Raw genomic sequence first — 18,464 nt, 5'->3', positions numbered from 1 at the left:
GGAAGTTTGGAGCAACTTTTTGTTGAGCCCCAAATAAGGCTCACAAATCTTTCAACCCAGAATCCATTATTGGCCATTAGTGTTTACACTTTTACCCAGTCTCTTTGCTAAGCTTTTGACTTCTGTTAGCATGAGCCTAACCTGGGTCCCTAAGCCCTTGTGACTAATCCTAGTCTTCTAATGCCCCATCTCTGGGCCTCCTTCTCTGCTCCATCATTTGCCTCTGGTCTCTATCTGACTCTGTGATTCCTTGCCTTGTGCTTTCACTCTGCTTGACACCTACCAAGCAGGGCTGACCCATAGAGCTCCAACAACCCCATAGGATGAACTTTCTGGTAAAGTTCTGTATTTAAAAGCAAACTTGGGTCTGGTAGCCAGGAGACCAAGTGCTAATTCCTCCTTTGTCCTTATTGTTCCGTGGGGCTTTGGGTAAGACACTTCCCCTCTTTAGGACTCAGTTTCCTCTTCTATAATTTAGTTCAATTCAGCAAACATTAGAAACTTAGACAAGGTGATCCAAGATGCCTCGTTGAGCTCAGACGTTATATAATTCTCTAATTCTTCCTTTTCCCTGTGATCTAAAGTCAAGTTTCTGTTCCCCATCTGGAGCGCTGTACAGTCCCCTTAACCGGTACTTTGCCATTGGCATGTTGGTAACCCAAAAGCACTCTGGAGAACTTTCCCAAAAGTCATTTGCAAGGAAATGTGGTCCCATTTGTCCATCAAGGAAATAATATTTTTCTTTCAGCTATTTGATACCAATTGCCCATCCTACTGAAACCATGATACAGATATAACTAGAGAGCTAGGGAAGGTGGGGATGGAAAGCCACCTCTTCATGGCACACTCCCATGATTCCAAATATCTGCTGCCGAGAGAGTGAGACAGCATGACACAGTGGATAGAGGACTGGACTTGAAGTCAGGAACCCTTGATCTAACTCCTTTTTCTAACACATAACTATCCCCTACTCAATAAAGCCCATGGCTTCCTCACCTCTAGGCCAAGACCCGAAATCCTTTGTTTGACTTTCAGAGCCCTTCCTACCTGGCACCCCCCCACACACACACATAACTTTTGAGTTTTCTTAGGCCTCACTCCCTGCCACATAATCCTCAATCCAGTTCCATGTTGGCTCTGGCCACTGTCTGTGGTTGTCCCCCAGGCCTGGAATGCTCTCCCTCCTCATCTCTACCTGCTGACTTCTCGGGTTTCTTTTAAGCTCCAACTAAAATCCCATCTCCTACAGGAAGCCTTTCCTGATCCCTTTAACTCTAGTGCCCTCCCAATTTTCATGATTTCCCATTTATCCTGAATATAGCTTGTTTGTACTTCCTATAGCTACTGGTTTGTATTTTCTTTTTATCCTGTATATCGCTTGTTTGTACAGATCTGTTTACTTGTTGAATCCCCCATTAGACTGCGCGCTCCTTCAGAGCTATGTTTTGCCTGCTTCTGTATCCCCCGTGTATTGCACAGTGCCTGACACGGAGTTGGCAATTAAGAAATGTTGACTGACTGACTGACTGACTGTTTCCATGGGCAATTCATTTAACCTGGCCATTCAACTGACAGACAACTTGCTGGTAATTATTAGCCCATGGGGTTTCCACAATGAGAGTTTTGATGAAATCACAGATTAATTTTCTCTATTTCCATACCCCCTCCAAAAAAAAATTGTGGGGGGGGGGCACAATGACACAACTGACTATTAATTAGCTCCTTTAGAGAAACAGACCATTCTGTCCTGTAAGAAGAACAGAAATGCAGGTTATCCTTTGAGCTATCAGGAGCATACTTATTTACCTTCTGGAGGAATCACCACCTTCCTGGAACTTAGCACCAGAGCCATCAGAGCTATAGCTGAGCAATACAACTAAATGATCTCTGGGAGCTGAGAGGAGATTCCCTTCTTCTGAATTCTTCATCCGAGATCTGCAAAAGTGTGCCGTGAGAAGTCATTGAAGCTATTCCTCGAGGCTTCAAGGATGGTATATATGCCCAGAAATGCTATGAAACAGGATAAAGGAAGTCCTGAGTAGACTAAGGGTTTTTTTTTTTATTTTTATTTTTTGTCTCGCCATGGTAGAGGAACAGAGTCTACAACTTACAAATCAGAGCATGGGTAAGGGAATGACCTGACTTCAACTCTCCTCCACTGGGAACCAAATTGGTTGGACCCAGTCACCTTCTGAGTTGTCACATATCTCCAACTATTTTTCAAATATTCAGAGTTGAGCAAAACCCAGTATTTCTTTTGCCAAGCACCCTTTCCCTCAGCTTAGAAACCAGTGTGTATTTTGAGGGAAATTTAATCTACATGCTTTTGACTTGTTTACATTCAAATCATAAATATATTACTTCAGAGCTAATGTCCCCAAAGTATTTCAGGCCAGTTTACAAAGTAGGTTAAAAAATCTTTTTTCTTTCACAATACAAGGTCACCCAGCTCAAACCCCAGATGTTAGGAGGCCAATGGAATACTCCAGCTCTCTGAACATTGAGTAGGTTCTAAATTTAGCAAAAATAGTTTTCCAATTCCCAGTAATGGACAGTAATATCAAGCCATAACCGAACTCCCACATTGTGAAGGCATTCAGACTCAAAATCAGCTCCCTTTCTTTTTCTCTTGACAAATTTTTCTGATGCTCCCACTGGAAATAGTGAACTCTGTAGTTAAAATGGAAATACATTCAAGAAATGTACTTTTGTCTTTATTTTACTTGGCTAGAGGCGAAAGTGAGTCTGACGCCATCGTGCAGTAGAATAGACTAAGGGGAAAAAAAGAAAGAAAGAAGACTGCATGTTTATGTAGGGACATAAATATTACTAACAGAGCTCAGCACGGAATAAATTGGAGGGGTTTTTAATGGGGACGTGTCATTTTTACAAAGACCACTGATTGTTCGGATCCTCAGTGATGCACTAGGTGTGGCCATGGCTGATGAATTATTTGAGACGCCAAAGTAATCTCTCCCTTCTGTGAATTCCCACAGTACTGTTCATATCTGTCTTAATCATAATTTACATTAGTTCTGTGTATCTAGATCTGATTCCCCAATAGTACTATAAGATCCTTGAGAGCAAAGACCAGGTCCTCACCTTTGTGTCTTCAGCAACACCTAAGTCTTACTTAGTGTAGGTCTTACACATAACATGTGTTGTGGCTACTCGAAGAAGGTTTGTGCTAATGTGTGTTATGGGACACCTAAAATGTACCAGCTGCTAAAACCTCCTCTGGAAGATGAGATTATCTCTAAAGTCCTTTCTAGTTCTGATATTCTGTGGCTTCCTAAGCTTGTCCCAGTGGGGATAAATTTGAACCCCCTGCCAACTACTGATATTATTGTACTAAAACTACTGATATTATTGTGTGCTTTTTAGAAAAAAGAAAGCTGAGACTCAAAAAAGCAAAGTGACTTGGCCAAGGGTAGGCAGCTGAAAAATAAATGCCAAAGATGGGATTCAAAGGCAGGTTCTCAAATGGCCTAAGATGATTATATCCCTGAACTCTCAGTAAATAATCGATGAAGGAGTAAGTGGGCAAGTGAGTGAGTGAGTGAGTGAGTAATTATCTTACCTTTTCGTATCAGTGAAAGCTTATCTACTTCGTTTTAATGTGTGATTTCTCAAGTGCAAAAATGTTCTTAATGAACCACCATGACGTTCCTGGTTTTCACCTAGCCTGCTCTTCTTCAAGCTGATGCCCATGTTGGGGTAAACAAGCTGAACTGGAGTGCAGCTTTCATGGATGCGGGGCTTAAATTTTGCGAAGGCAATCATATTTTTTGAAGGCTTTCTTGGCCTCTCCTCAGGACCAGATTAGAGTGACTGAAATGGATGGGAGCTATCCTTAACTTTTCTAGTCATTGCCCAAGATTATATATCTGCCTCTATACTTGCTGTCTCTCCTGTTAAAATGTAAGATCCTTGAGATCCTTTTGTGTTTGCACCCCTAATACTAAATTGCTTGTTGATCAATTGATCTTTTGAAAGGCAGCATGGCATAACAGACCCATGGAGTCAGAAGTTCTAGATTGTAGTCCTCTTGGGACTTCAGTTTTCTCATCTATTTAATTAGTTGGTAGACTAGATAATCTCTAGGCATAATGATTTTCCTTTTATGGCATGGTGTTGATACAGAGGTAATTCAGGGGGATAGACACTTGACGGATAATGATAAATGCTGAGCTGAATAATAGCCAGATTACCATGGGACTTTAATGTAATTTAAAAGGTAGGCCATATGGATTAGTGTAAAGAGTACTGACTTTGGGATCAGGACCCTGGATTCGATTCCCACCTTTGACATTATCAGGTATGTTCCTATGGGGCGGCTAAGTGGCACTGCAGTAGGTAGAGCACTGGGCCTGGGAGTCGGGAGACTCCTCTTCCTAAGTTCGAGTACAGCCTCAGAAACTTCCTCGCTGTGTGACCCAGGGCTAGTCACTTCACCCCGTTTGCTTCAGTTTCTTTTACTGTAAAATGAGCTGGAGAAGGAAATAGCAAGCCACTCCAGTATCTCTGTCAAGAAAACCCCAATTGGGCTCGTGACACCCATGGATAAGTCACTTCAGTTGTCCCAGGCTCGGCTTTCCTGTCTCAAAAATGTAGTAAAGGACCCCAGGATTCAAACTATTGTATAAACTGTGAGAAGCTAATCCAGTCACTTGGATCTGATTTAGCATTTGCCAATAATTCTGGATTTCTGTGAATCAGGAATAGGTGTATTGCATCATGAAGGGAGCCCAGAAATTCTTGGAAGAGAGAACGTTGTCATATGGGTTCAGCGTTCTTCTTACCCCAGCGATAACCACAACAGCAACAACAATGGCAGATCCCTCATTACACAGTATTTATGGTGTCCAAAGCTCTTTCCTCATCATCCCCCTCTGTCATTTGCAATTCTACTACTCTTTGGTTAGAATGAGATTCTCCCTCTAGATCAAAAAGGCTCTGACTCAATATCTTGTCCCATTATTTTGTTCTTATAGTCATTATGACCTATAGTGGTAATTCTGCAAAGGATATAAATGATCCGGCCATCACTGACAATCCAGCAGTTTTCTAGAATGTCACTAAATTGTAGCAGAAGCTCATGAAGTGAAATGTTAAAATAGCCTAGAACAGACAATTTAAGGAAAGGTAGGAGAAATTAGACTAGGCCACTGGTTCTCAGATTGTGCCACAGAAGCTCAGGGTTTCATGCAGCACTTCGAAGGCCTCCCAGGAGTATGGGCATGGTAGCCATATTGGATAGTTGGCAGATGAGCCACTTCTCTGCCCTTTCTGAACATTGCTCCAGAGATTAGGCAATGAGGATAGGAAGGCACAGTTTTTTCCCCTGAAATTAGAGCATCCCCAGTGCAGTTTTCCCTTTGGGAGCTTCATGTAATGAAGTGTGGTGACCTGGTCAGAGGAGCCAAGCCAGGAATGCCTCCCAGCTGTCTTCCCATCTTCATGGGCTGGGAAATATTGTCAGTATCTGTCCATGTAGTTTGGAAGGGAGTCAGCCTGGATTGATGTTAACACTTTCTTGTGGTCTTCTTCAAACATGTCTCACAAAGACTGAATAAATTCACTTTGCCATCATAGACCGACAATTTAGTGATATAGTTTGGATGCTATTCACATGTGCTAGTGAATAAAATTCCCTTGGGAACAGAGCCAAGCAAAACTAATAGAAAGGGATTTGGTCTGAGTCTTAGGAAGCCCAGATTCTGGTGGCAGCTTTTTCACCAGATCTGTGTCCTTGCACATGGCTTTTCCTCTCCCTTAGCTTTGGTGTTCAAGTCTATTAAATAAAATTGGACAAGCTTAGATTTAAGATTCTTCCTAGTACGAATATAATATGACTCTCTGGTTCTAAGTAACTTCAGAGGCCCAGAAATTATAGACAAGAGGGAGTATATTTATTCTAGGCTTCTCCAGAGGGTAAAACAATCCCTAATGGGTCAAAGTTTGAGAAGAGGCAAAAATTGGTTTGACACAGGAACGAACTTCTGGTTTATTTGTTTTTTCTTGTTTATTTGGGGATTGGGGGGGTTGTTTTTTATCGAGACAATTAGAATTAAGTGACTTGCCCAGGATCATACAGTTAGGAAGTATTAAATGTCAGAGATCAGATTTGAACTCAGACCAGTACTCCATCCACTTTGACATCTAGCTATCCTGGAAAGAACTTCTTAACAACTAGAACTTCCCAACAGTGAAATCAAGCATGAAGCAGTAAGCAAATTGCTATTGAATGTGTTTGATCAGTTCATCAGATCATAGACTTACAGCTAGAAAGGACTTAAGTTTTTATAGGTATTTTTAAAAAATAGTAATAGCTTTTTAATTTCTCAAATACATGCAAAGATAGTTGTCAACATTCACTCCTGCAAAATCTTGGGTTCCAAATTTTTCTCCCTCCTTTTACCCTCCATCTTTCCCTAAACAGCAAATAATCCATTATAGCTTAAACATGTATAATTCTTCTAAATATGTTTCCACATTTATCATGCTACACAAGAAAAATCAGATCAAAAAGGGGGAAATGAGAAAGAAAAAACAAGCAAACAGACAACAACCAAAAAAAGATGAAAATACTACATTGTTATCCACATTCAGACCCTGTAATCCTCTCTCTGGATGCAAATGGCTCTCTCCTTCATAAGTCTATGGGAATTGGCCCAAATCACCTCATTGTTGAGAAGAGCCAAGTCCATCACAGTTGATCATCACATAATCTTGTAGTTGCTATGTACAGTATTCTCCTGGTTCTGCCCACTTCACTTAGCATCAGTTCATAAGTCTTTCCAGGCTTTCTGAAATCATCCCACTCCTCGTTTCTTATAGAAAAATAATATTCCATTATAGTCATATACCATAACTTATCTAGCCATTCCCCAATGATGGCTATCCATTCAGCTGAAAAGGATTTCTTAGATATAAAAGAATCCAACCTCCGGTTTAAAAAAAAATAAGTATTTTTAAATTTTGTTCAGACAACAAAAGTCCACCTTCTTACCCACCTCTCCTTCTGGCACTCCTTCCCCATCAAGGAGAAAAGAAAAACAAAACCCATTGCAAACTTTTACAGTTAATCAAATATCTACCTTGGCCATGTTCAAAAATAAACAATCTCCTGCACTCTGAGTCTTTAACCTCTCTCTCTCTCTTTTTTTTAATCTCTCTTTTGGGAGATGGGAAGCTGTTTCATTATTAGTCTTCTGGAATTTGTGATTGATCATTACACTAAATGAAGGTCCTAATTCTTTCAAAATTATTTGCCTTTACCATATTACCATCATGGTATAAATTGTTCTCGTAGTTCTGTTCCTTTTACTCTATCAGTTCATAAAAATCTTCCCAGGTTTTCTAAGAGTTCTTGCATCATTTCTTGCAGCACAATAGTATTCTATCCCATTTATTTACCATAACTCATTCATCCATTCACCAATTTACGGAACCCCCCCACAGATCTCCATTCTTTGCCTCCTTAAAAAGAGCAGTAGATATTTTTGTACAGCCTTGGAATCCCTCCCCAATCTGCCCTCTCTCTAACTTGCTTTCACTCTTCTCTCCTTTCCCTCCTATTTCCCTATAAAATGAAATCTACTTTTCTATGTGTTTGTATGTGTTATTCCTTCCTTTGACCATTCAGTTAAGAGTAAGCTAACTTCTTCACTCTATAAATGAGGAGACTGAGATCAGGAGAGATTAGTTTAATCATAAGAACTCTCTTTGCCTCAGTTTCCTTAACTGTAAAATGGAGAAATAACAGCATCTATCTGCCAGGATTGTTGTGAGGATCAAATGAGATAATATTTGTAAAGCACTTAGCACAGTGCCTGGCATGTAGCAGGCATTATGCAAATGCTTATTCCCTTTCTCCCTTTCCTCCTTTTGACTCTTTCAGACCTTTAAGCTCAGCAACAGAAGTGTTATAAGGTAGGCTTTTAAACAAATATGCTGGAATTCCCATGTTCAAAGGAGTGTTTTTCCCTTTAAACATCAAGTGGTCACCAATTTTTTTTTACCCAAATTCGACCCTGAAAACACAATGAAGTGTTATAAAATGGATTGGATGTCTCCAAGGAACACTGTTATATTTGGGGGCTGCATTCTGGACCACAAATCTGTGTCTCGACTAAATATAATCAGTAATGAGACAACTCTAAACCCCCAGTCATTAAAAATAGTTAAATTGTACTTAAATCAATCAGTCAATATGCATTTATTAAGTGCCTCCTATGTGTTGGGGTGCTAGAGATACAAAGACAAAAATTAAATAATCTTGATCTTCAGATAACTTCTACTCTATCCGGAAAGTCAATATGTACACATTAAAGTACAGCAGAGGATATTCCTTCCTGACCTTAATACCATGGTGACCCCACCACTGCTTTCCACGCCCTATGTAGAATGACCTAGGTGGGCTTACACTAGGAGCCCTGGCTACCTTTGACCATTTCTGTTTATTCTTCTCTGATCTTAGACAAGTGAGCATGCCATGGTAGATGTATGCAGGGCTGATACTTATGAGTTTTAAAAGGACTGATGGTCCCAAGAGGCTTCTAAAATGGAAGCTGTGATATCACTAGCATATTTGTGGCCCACGACAGAAGAAACTTCTGCATCAGAGAAGTCGGCCACTGGGAATATGATCAAGCTTAAGCTTGGCTGTTTGATCAGACTATGGTCAATGAAATGAAACAGAAATTTTCTGATTAGCAGTATTGTAAAACTGTTTTATGTTCTGATGAGACTTAAATACTAGCCTCCCAACTGTGTAACTATAGTTACAAGTTATGCTACTGAATTCTCTTTTAATGGTTCTGTTAATGAGCACTGTGATTCTTTTCTGCCTAGCATTTTTTCTATTTAAGAATAAATTACTAGGGGCAGATAATTGGTGTAGTCAATAGAGCACCAGCCCTGAAGTCAGGAGGACCTGAGTTCAAAGCTGGCCTCAGACACTTAACACTTACTTCCTGGCTTCCAGTGACCCTGGGCAAGTCACTTAACCCCAACTGTCTTAGCAAAAAAAAAAATTACTTGTGCCCTACACAATTCACATTTGTACAATATTTCCTTTTCTTATTACAACTTTGGAAAACCCATTAGACTTACAAGCCCCATAACATGAAGCAGTTTTATTATATTGCTAATCTGGTCATTTATATTTCGTTCAAACTAGTATGGGAACACTGTGTATAGAGAGAAGTGGATGGATACTGGAGATGTCTAGAAGGTAAAATTGACAGGACTTGGCGAGTGATTGCATATGTGAAGTGATGGAGAGTGAGAAGTTGATGATGACTCTGGGGTTGTTAACCTAGGTGACTGAAAGGATAGTGTTGCCATCCCCAGACACGTGGAAGTGAAGAACTTCTATATACTAGAATGCTAAAATTAGAGAGGAAAGATGTTGGGGTTGGTTTAAGAGGAAAGATAATGAGTTCTGTTTTGAACAGTTGAGTTTGAGGTACCTATGGAGAATCCATTTGAAATTGTCCAATAGAAAGTTGGTGTTATGCGCCTGGGGGTCAGAAGATAAACAGACTGAATATATCAATCTGAAACCTACACAGAGATGATCATTGATCCCAGGGTAGATGTTGAGTTCAACAAAAAGTTAAATATAGAAAGAAAAGAGGTTCCAGAAAAGAAACATGAGATACAGCCATTGTTAGGAGGTAGAATATGGTTGATCTGATATAGAGTGATATAGAGGAGTGAAGTCATAGGAGAATCATGGAGGAAAAGTGTCTCAAAAAACCCAGTGAAGAAAGAGTATCTAGGAGAAGGGAGAGAGTAACCAACAGTCTTTGCAAAGAGATTTAAAAAGATACACAGCCAAAGCAATTATAAGGGGAAATTTTTTATCTTTAGATGCTTACTTGCATAAAATAGAGAAAGAAAAGATCAATGAATTGGGCTTACAACTAAAAATATCTAGAAAAAGAACAAATTTAAAACCCTCAATTAAATGCCAAATTTGAAATTCTGAAAATAAACAGGGAGATTAATGAAATCAAAAATAAGAGATTCAGAAAGATGAGGAGCAAGAGAAGACCATCAAAATTTGGCACTTGAATCAGTGGTAACTTTGGAGATGATTGTTCCTGTTAAATGATGAGGCTGAAAGAGGCTAAGCAGTGAGACCAGGGGAAGAGGAAGCAATGAGTATAAATAGCATTTATTAAACACCTGTTATGTGCAGATCACTGTGCTAAGTCCTGGGGACACAAATAGAAAAGAAAAGCTAGCTCTTGACATCAAGGAACTTTCTAGAAGTGGAAGTGGAAGACTACACATATAGATTAGTGGCCAGGAAGGGGTATTTTAGTTTGGAAAGGTCCAATGTTGGTGGTAGCACTATAGAGGGAGGAGTAGGTTAACATACTCATTCTAAGGAACAATGGCAGAGTTGCTTCAATCAGTGGTTCCAGAATTGGTCAGAGTGGGCACATGTGCCTCTCAGCAAGACAGTGAAGAGTGTCAAGAAGATGGCAGAGGAGCAGGAGGTAAAGTGAAGCATGGCTGGGGTCTTCCTCAACTAGTGGATCAGATGTAGGAGTCATCAGTCAAGATAGCATTGGGATAAGAGCAAGATAGAAGTTCCTCAAATGAAAGCATTAAAATCTCCAGGCCATTCTTGGAAGTAGAAAAAGAGCCAGTAAATCAAAAGAAATTAAAGATTAGAGATATAAAGGGGTTAATTGGAAATCTCCCAAATATAGGAGGAAATGGGATATAGGGTACAAAGTGGGAGATGGGCTTCATCCAGGAAAAGGGCCACCTCTTCATCAGAGATTGTAGTAAAAGAAGGAAAGAATGGGGGCTGATGTTATGAAATTTTAGGATCTAAAGTAGGAAAGAAGAGTGACCTCATGGTGTATGACCTCTGGTTTGTTTTTTTTCAATAAAGTATAAGGAGAAGTCTTCCGCTAAGAGGATGAATGGAGAGGCAGAATGGAATGTTTTATATTTTTTTCTAGAGATAATTGGTTTTTATTATAGCTTTTTATTTACAAGATGTATGCATGGGTAATTTTTCAGCATTGACAATTGCAAACCTTTTGTTCCAATTTTCTCCCTTCTTCCCCCCACCCTCTCTCCCAGATGGCAGGTAGACCCATACATGTTAAACATGTTAAAGCATAAATTAAGTACAATATATGTATACATGTCCAAACAGTTGTTTTGCTGCACAAAAAGAATCAGACTTTGAAATAGTATACAATTAGCCTGTGAAGGAAATCCAAAATGCAGGCGGACAAAAATAGAGGGATTGGGAATTCTATGTAGTGGTTCATAATCGTCTCCCAGAGTTCTTTCGCTGAGTGTAGCTGGTTTAGTTCATTACTGCTCTATTGGAGCTGATTTGGTTCATCTCATTGTTGAAGAGGGCCACGTCCGTCAGAATTGATCATCATACAGTATTGTTGTTGAAGTATATAATGATCTCCTGGTCCTGCTCATTTCACTCAGCATCAGATCATGTAAGTCCCTCTAGGCCTTTCTGAAATCATCCTACTGGTCATTTTTTACAGAACAATAATATTCCATAACATTCACATACCACAATTTATTCAGCCATTCTCCAATTGATGCGCATCCACTCAGTTTCCAGTTTCTGGCCATTACAAAGAGGGCTGCCACAAACATTCTTGCACAGTATGGAATGTTTTAATAGAAAATAGGAAGTATAGATTCTCTGAGGAATATGATAAAGTATCAGTTAGGAATCTGTAAAGAAATTGTCATGCTGAACTGAGAATCAAATTGAAATTAAGTAATATACATTTATAAAGAATCCATGCAGCATGGTAGAACGACTTCCTCCAGCTTCATTCAGCAACACTGAGTAGGAGTAGATGAGGATGAAGACTGGGTGCGGTAAGCCAGAGTTGTGATTGGGCAAGGTACGAGCAGCAAAGAGACAATATGATATTATTATGTTTAACTCTAGAGTCAATCTGGGGAAGGAGGGAAATAAACAGTGGTGATGGCCCAGAAGAATGCTAAGGGCTAGGGACATTGAAGTCATAATAAGGATGAAGAGCAGATTTTGGATGACTGATGCATAGGAAGAGATGGAATGATAGGAGATTATGATCAGATAAAGGAATTTCAGAATTCTTGATCATGGAAATCCAGCATGATGTTGAGATCAGGAATGTGATTATCCACATATCTGACTGAGATGATATGAAGGAATAAGTCATGGAATGTTGACATTTCCCAGTATAAAGGCAGGGTTGAAAAGGAAAACTGAGCCAGTCACAGAACTCTTTGAGCAAGGAGAATAAATTGCCTACAAGGCTAATCTGTAACTATAATCAAGATCTCTGCTGGGTGAAATATCTGGATTAGGTGAACCTCAAAAGATGAGAGATTGCTAAGTTTTGATAGCAAAGGGAGGTTCTGATGTGGCGCTAAAGAACAAAGAGTATGCCAGTTTTCATCTAGGAACAGTGTGTCATAGTAGGTGAGCATAAAAAAGCACATTCAGTACTGGAAAGGATGGACATTAATGCCAGGTGTTTTGGAGAGAGCCAGTTCTCCATGAGTGTCAGAAAGTAAGAAAAAAATGAGAGAGAAACATGTAAGATGAAGAGCAGTTTGTCAAAACTAGATTGCTAATAGAATAGTGGTTCTAGAGAATGAAAAGTTTGTTAGAGAAAGAATAGATGGTAAGTGAGTTTGAGAGAATACTAACTCTGGTCCCAGATGAGAAGGAATAGCATTGCACACATAGGGGAAAGCCAGTGAAAAAGAAGAGTCCAAGCTAGGAGGTAAAGAATCATGTGCCAAGAATAGCAAATAAACCAAATGACAGCAAATAAACTGGATCATAAAGTTCATGGAGAGTAGTAAAGTGGTAAGACTGGAGAAATGGGTCCAGACTATGAAAAGCTTTCAAGGCCAAAGAAAGGAATTTGTATTTAATCCTGAAGGTAACAGGGAGTCACTTGAATTTATGGAACAAGGGTGTGATGGTGATGAGTCCTTCATTTTAGGAAAATTGCTTTGGCAACTGAGTAGAGAATGGATCGGAGTAGAGGGATATTTGTGACAGTGACACCATTTGGAAGGTTTTGGCAATAGTCCAGCTGTTAGGCAATGATGGCTTGCACCAGCATAGGACCTATACGAATAGAGAGGAGACGTATACTCAGTTCTCAACATTCACATATTTAACTTTTATGACTTCAAGCATTCACATAATTTTATTAGTAAACTCATTTTTCTCTTTCACATTGGCAACTGCATGAATTTGTATGTAGTAGAGAAAAAAAATTTAATTTATAAAGTGGCTGTTTCCTATCAGGCACTTTACTAGTCTTGTACATCCTGTAGTTGCAAAATAAAAAGTTCCCCATATATTCTATGCATATTTTCATTATTTCCATTTAAAACTCAAGTTTTGTGTTGTCATTATGCCCCGGCTGATCTGATTAAGCTGGTGTGTCCTTCATGATTTCCAATGCCATCCACCAGCCATCAAGAACAGAGTACTAGAGGTAATGTTAAGACCTATCCAATCTTGGCATCTTCCAACAGTAGCCACTGAAATCCCAGAAACCTCTCCCTTGGTTTTCACAGGGTAGCCAAATTAGAGAGGTTAACAATAGTGTGGTATATGGTAATGCCATCACCCTGCTATCTGATAATGTAGAAGATAAGATTCAGGTTAAAAAATGTTTTAGTTTTAAGAATTTTATTTGCTGTACAGAATTTATGGTACTATAGATTACATTTCTTTGTAAAAAGTGAATAGTGTCTGAACTCAATATGTTTTTTATTGAGGTGTTTGTATAAGAGGTCACAGACTTCTAGGGAATTACTGGGGAGAAAAGATGTTGTACATGTTACCAATTTTACTTTGTGAAGAGCATTTTCTGGATTATTTCATAGGTTATTTGATAGGTGATTTCTATGGGTTAGAAAAAGAACATATTGTCAGAATTAACATTTGTTATAAAGGTTTGTATGCAGAAAAGTGTATTTTCAGCAATCTATAATGAAAAATTACAATTTTGGATAGTCATGGGAACCTAATCCCCTATTTCCTATAGGTTCAGTGTATCAGCATTCACATTTTTTACTTTTATGAGGTTTTCTAGGAGCATTACTCCTGCGAAAGTAGAGGATTTACTGCATAGGAAAGTTATGGTGAAGTTTAAGATCAGAAGACTTGACAACAGATTGGATATGTGGATAATTACATCGAAAAATTGAGGATATCTAGATTGTGAGACTGGGAGAATGATGGTTCCCTCCACAGTTATAGGGAAGTTGGAAAAAGGGAGTGATTTGGGGGAAAAGAAAATTAGTTCTGTTTGAGACATGTTGAGTTTGAGGTGCCTATAGACTATGGCTAAAAGGCAGTTCGCTGGGAATGGGAGATTGTAGCTCCGGAGAGAAACCAGGGCTGGATATGTAGATCTGGAAATCATTTTCCTAAAACTGATCGTTGAACCCATAGGAACTGATAAGATCAGTAGAGATGGAGAGACAGAGGGCTAGGCATTAATACAGATAGATGGAGTCAAACCGATTGTATAGACTGATTCAAAAAGTAGTAGATTGTGGTTCATTGTCAGTGAGGCACATCTCCAATGGATTACTCCTGGTAGCTATACTTGAGCTTTTGTTGTGGAATATTTTTATCAATGATTTGGTTAAAGGCATAGATAGCATGCCCATCAAATCAGATGATACTAAGCTGGAAAGACAGCTAGCACAGTAGAAAATAGAATCAAGACCCCCCCCCAAAAAATGGAAAACATAAATCTGAATTTAATAAGATAATAACAATAATAATAATAATAATAATAATAATAATAATAATAGCTAGCATTTCTCTAGCACCTCCTGTGTGTCAGGGACTGTGCTAAGAACTCTACAGATGTTATCTCATTTGATTCTCACACCAACTCTGTGAGGTGGGTGTTATATTATTATCATCTCCATTTTACAAATGAAGAAACTGAGGCAAAACTGAGGTGATACAGCTAGTAAGTATCTGAGTTTAGATTTGAATTCAGATCTTCCCAACTCCAAGTCTAGCACCCTATCCACCTAGATGCCCAAGATGACATCCAGCAAGATTAAATATTGAGTCTTTCACTTGAGTCTAAACAAATAGCTTCTCAAATACAAGATGAGAAAAGTCTGATTCGACTGAAAGCTCTAGGGGGTCTGAGTTGCCTGCAGTCCCAATAGGAGTCAGCAGTAGGGATGGGGCAACCATAGAGGCTCCTCCTCCTCAGAAGACTTCAAGTGAAGAAGGCTGGATGACAAGTGTGTTGCAGATATCATAGAGCAGTTTTCTGTGTGGCTGTAGATTGTCTGGCTGGACTAGATTACCTTCCAACACTGAAATTCTATAGAATTCTTTGCTCAAATTCACTTCCTTCCACCATCACTCATTTGGAATCAGGGTACGGCATGAGCCCTGAAACCTCCAAATCGGTGTAGAGATAAAACAGTCCCGACCATTTTTGCTGTCCAAGTTCAACACACCCATCATGACCTGAGGAAGCACCAAGGAATGAAAGCTGCTAGAACTGAGCTTGGCCTAGGAAACACCAATGTCTGATATTGTAAATATTGCCACACAAAAGGTCCAAGTTCCCAATCGATGCTTCTCTAACACCAGCTTTCTTCACCAGTTAAGGAACTCATTAATCTCATTAATTTAGGAGGGGGAAGAAGTCTTTTTGTTTCTTTTCTCTCCTCCATCCAGTTGACTAGACATCTGGCTGTGAAAGTACTGACTAGCGAGTGACGTGGGTTTTGCATTGCCAGTAACTTTGCGCACTTGTCAGAAGGTGCTGCTGAGTCCCTGCCAGGTCTCTAGGACTTTTGGGAGTGGCTGGCGACACTTATGGGGCAAAATGAAGAGTGACAAAGCCATAGGCTCATCTTGTTCCCCCTTCCCCTCTCTCCTTGCCTTAGTAGTGAATAAATCTCTACTTGCCTCTCTGGATTTCTCACCTCTCTGGCTCACTTTGGCCATATGAGTGACATTTCTCCTTTTCTGCAGAGTCCTCTGAATAAAGCCTCCCTCCTGCTGATATAATAGGCTGTCTCAGCCTCTCTGGTGGGAAGCAGCTCTCACAACTGACTGATGATACTTCAGACATCCAAGAACTCTGCCTGAGAGGAAAGGAACCTTGGGTGTCCTCTCGCAGGAGGTATACGAATCAGTGGACAAGGGGACAGTGAGAGAAGTCAGCATGGGTCAGGTAAAGTACTCAGCTCTTAAGGAATAACATCTAGTGGTTATGAAATGTGTTCATTTCCAATACCCCTAACAATCACTCGGTAATCAGTCTATATACAATGACTATGGAGGGGGAAGGAGGACAAGGACTTAATGGTCCAGCTTGTCAATGAGGAAACAGCTCCAGAAAGGGCAGAGAGGATATACTTCATGCCAGTTTGGCTAACTCATGGAGATCCTAGTTGAGGCCTTTGGACGCCGCTAAGCTGAATCTCCAGCAGCAGCTCAATAAGGAAGAAGCAGAAGGAAGAACTAAGGCTGGCCAGTGGGTTAAGTGACAAAAATTGTGCGGAGGGTAAAGTTCATGACCAAGGATCTATTTAAAATAAATGTGTGTGTGCTCCCCACACTTGGGACAAGGTGTTAGTTCAATGTAGTAGGTAAAGTGTTGAGAGTGGGAAGAAAATTGGCATTAAATCCTGCCTCTGGCACTTAGTAGGTATGTGACCATGAGCAAATAATGATCTACTGCCTTCTGTTTCCTTATCTTTAAGATGCAGATAATAGCGAACAGTCAATAAATATTGATTAAGTACCTACTACTATATGTCAGGTACTGTGCTAAGCGCTGGGATAAAAATACAAATAAAATAAACACAATCCTTACATTCAAGGAACTTACCATGTCCTAGAGGAAGGCAGTAAGGAATAAGGAAGCTATAACAGGGCAAAAGAGAATACTAGGTGCGAGGCAATGGTAGAGAAGTGCAAAGAAGTCCCAAAACAGTGTGGCTGGTAGGAAAAGGAGAGAAGGCTGTGCTGAGTCCTTTCCTTAAATGGAGGTACTGGAGGCCATGGTCTCCAATCAGAGGGCTCAATCAGAAGGATGAGATGTAAAGATTAAGGCTAATTCAATCTTGCAGAATAATGAGTTTTCCCAATGTTGTTTCCTTCTTCGGCCAAATAGAATTCTTTTTTGCTCTCTTTTGATTAAATGCTTGTAGTGCTTCCTTTACAAAGATCTTGTACGAATCGAGTGATTATAATTAATATGAGACATTTTGCAAATTTTAAAACGTTTTCTAAATTCTGGTTATTAATATGAATAACAAGGGTAGGATGAAAGTCAGAGTTGATGGCATTGGGCCAAACTGGAAAATTCAAACAAGGTTTGAAGCACAAGGAAACAGTACAGATTTGGCATTTTTAAATTCCCACTGAGCAGCAATGTGGTCAAAGTATATGTGCTCAGGTCTCCCCTATCCTAAAAAACACCCTTCCCTACATACATGAATATACATATTTGTGTATACATACATATATATGTATATATGTGCACATAGAATACCTAAAATGTGTTTGCATATACTTGTGTATGTACACACACACACACACACACACACACACACACACACACACATCCCACTTCTTCATCATCCCCTCTCTCAATGCTCACATAACCCTCAACCCCTTATATCTAGCTTCTTACCTCTTGGTTCTATTGAATTTATCCCATCAAAGGTCACCAGTGACCTTCGGATCATGAAATCTGATGGTCTTTTGTCGTCCCTCATCCTTCTTAGCATTTCTGCAGGATCTGGTACTGTTGACTACTTCCTCTTCCTATCTACTCTCTCCTCTCTTGGATTCCATGACACTTTTACTGGTTCTCCTACCTATATTCCCAGTCTCTGGGCTTCCTTGCAGAATCATTGTCCTCCACCTGTCCACTAAGCACCAGTAACCCCTAAGGCTCTATCTTAGGCCCACATCTTTTTTTTTTTAATGTTGGACAAAACGAGTGATCTCATCATTCCATGATGACATCTCTACACCAAGGAATCCTCAGTCTCCATCTCCATTTCTAATGTCTGCCTTGAGCTGCAGCCTCCTCTCTCTAACTGCCTGCTCTACATCTTCACCTTGATGTTCCCTTGGCATCTTAGGCTCAACATGTCCAAAACTGAACTGGACATCTTTCCCTCTCAATGTGTCCTTCTTCCCAGCTCACCTATTTCTGTTAATGAAACAATTATTCATCCAGGCCCTGACTTTGGAGCCATATTTGTCTCTTTGCATTCTTCCCCCCCTTCCACTCCTGCCCCAACCAAGAGACTGCCAAATATAGATTCCACCTCTACATCTCGCATCCATACCCTCCTTTCTGCTCCGCTACTCTGTAGCTTAAGTCCCACTTGGGGATGGCTATTCATTGTAGGTGGGAGTTTTCCGACTTCTC

General features: G+C 39.9%; 1 protein-coding gene across 4 annotated transcripts in view; it reads left to right on the top strand.

Moving 5' to 3' along the window:
* Nucleotides 1-18,464, top strand: part of MAMLD1 (mastermind like domain containing 1) — a 467,295-nt gene that overhangs the window by 284,851 nt on the left and 163,980 nt on the right. The window contains exon 1 of one of the 4 annotated variants that reach the window (XM_074278504.1): nt 16,064-16,247. The exons of the other annotated variants lie outside the window; for them this stretch is intronic. Within the exon in view, the coding sequence (XP_074134605.1) occupies nt 16,239-16,247 (9 nt within the window). The 5' untranslated portion in view covers nt 16,064-16,238. Of the gene's footprint in view, nt 1-16,063; nt 16,248-18,464 lie in introns of those variants that run through there. 4 annotated transcript variants of the gene reach the window in all.

This window comes from Sminthopsis crassicaudata, chromosome X, assembly GCF_048593235.1.
Source record: "Sminthopsis crassicaudata isolate SCR6 chromosome X, ASM4859323v1, whole genome shotgun sequence".
Lineage (NCBI taxonomy): Eukaryota > Metazoa > Chordata > Mammalia > Dasyuromorphia > Dasyuridae > Sminthopsis > Sminthopsis crassicaudata.
This window is presented reverse-complemented; position numbering and strand designations above follow the sequence as displayed.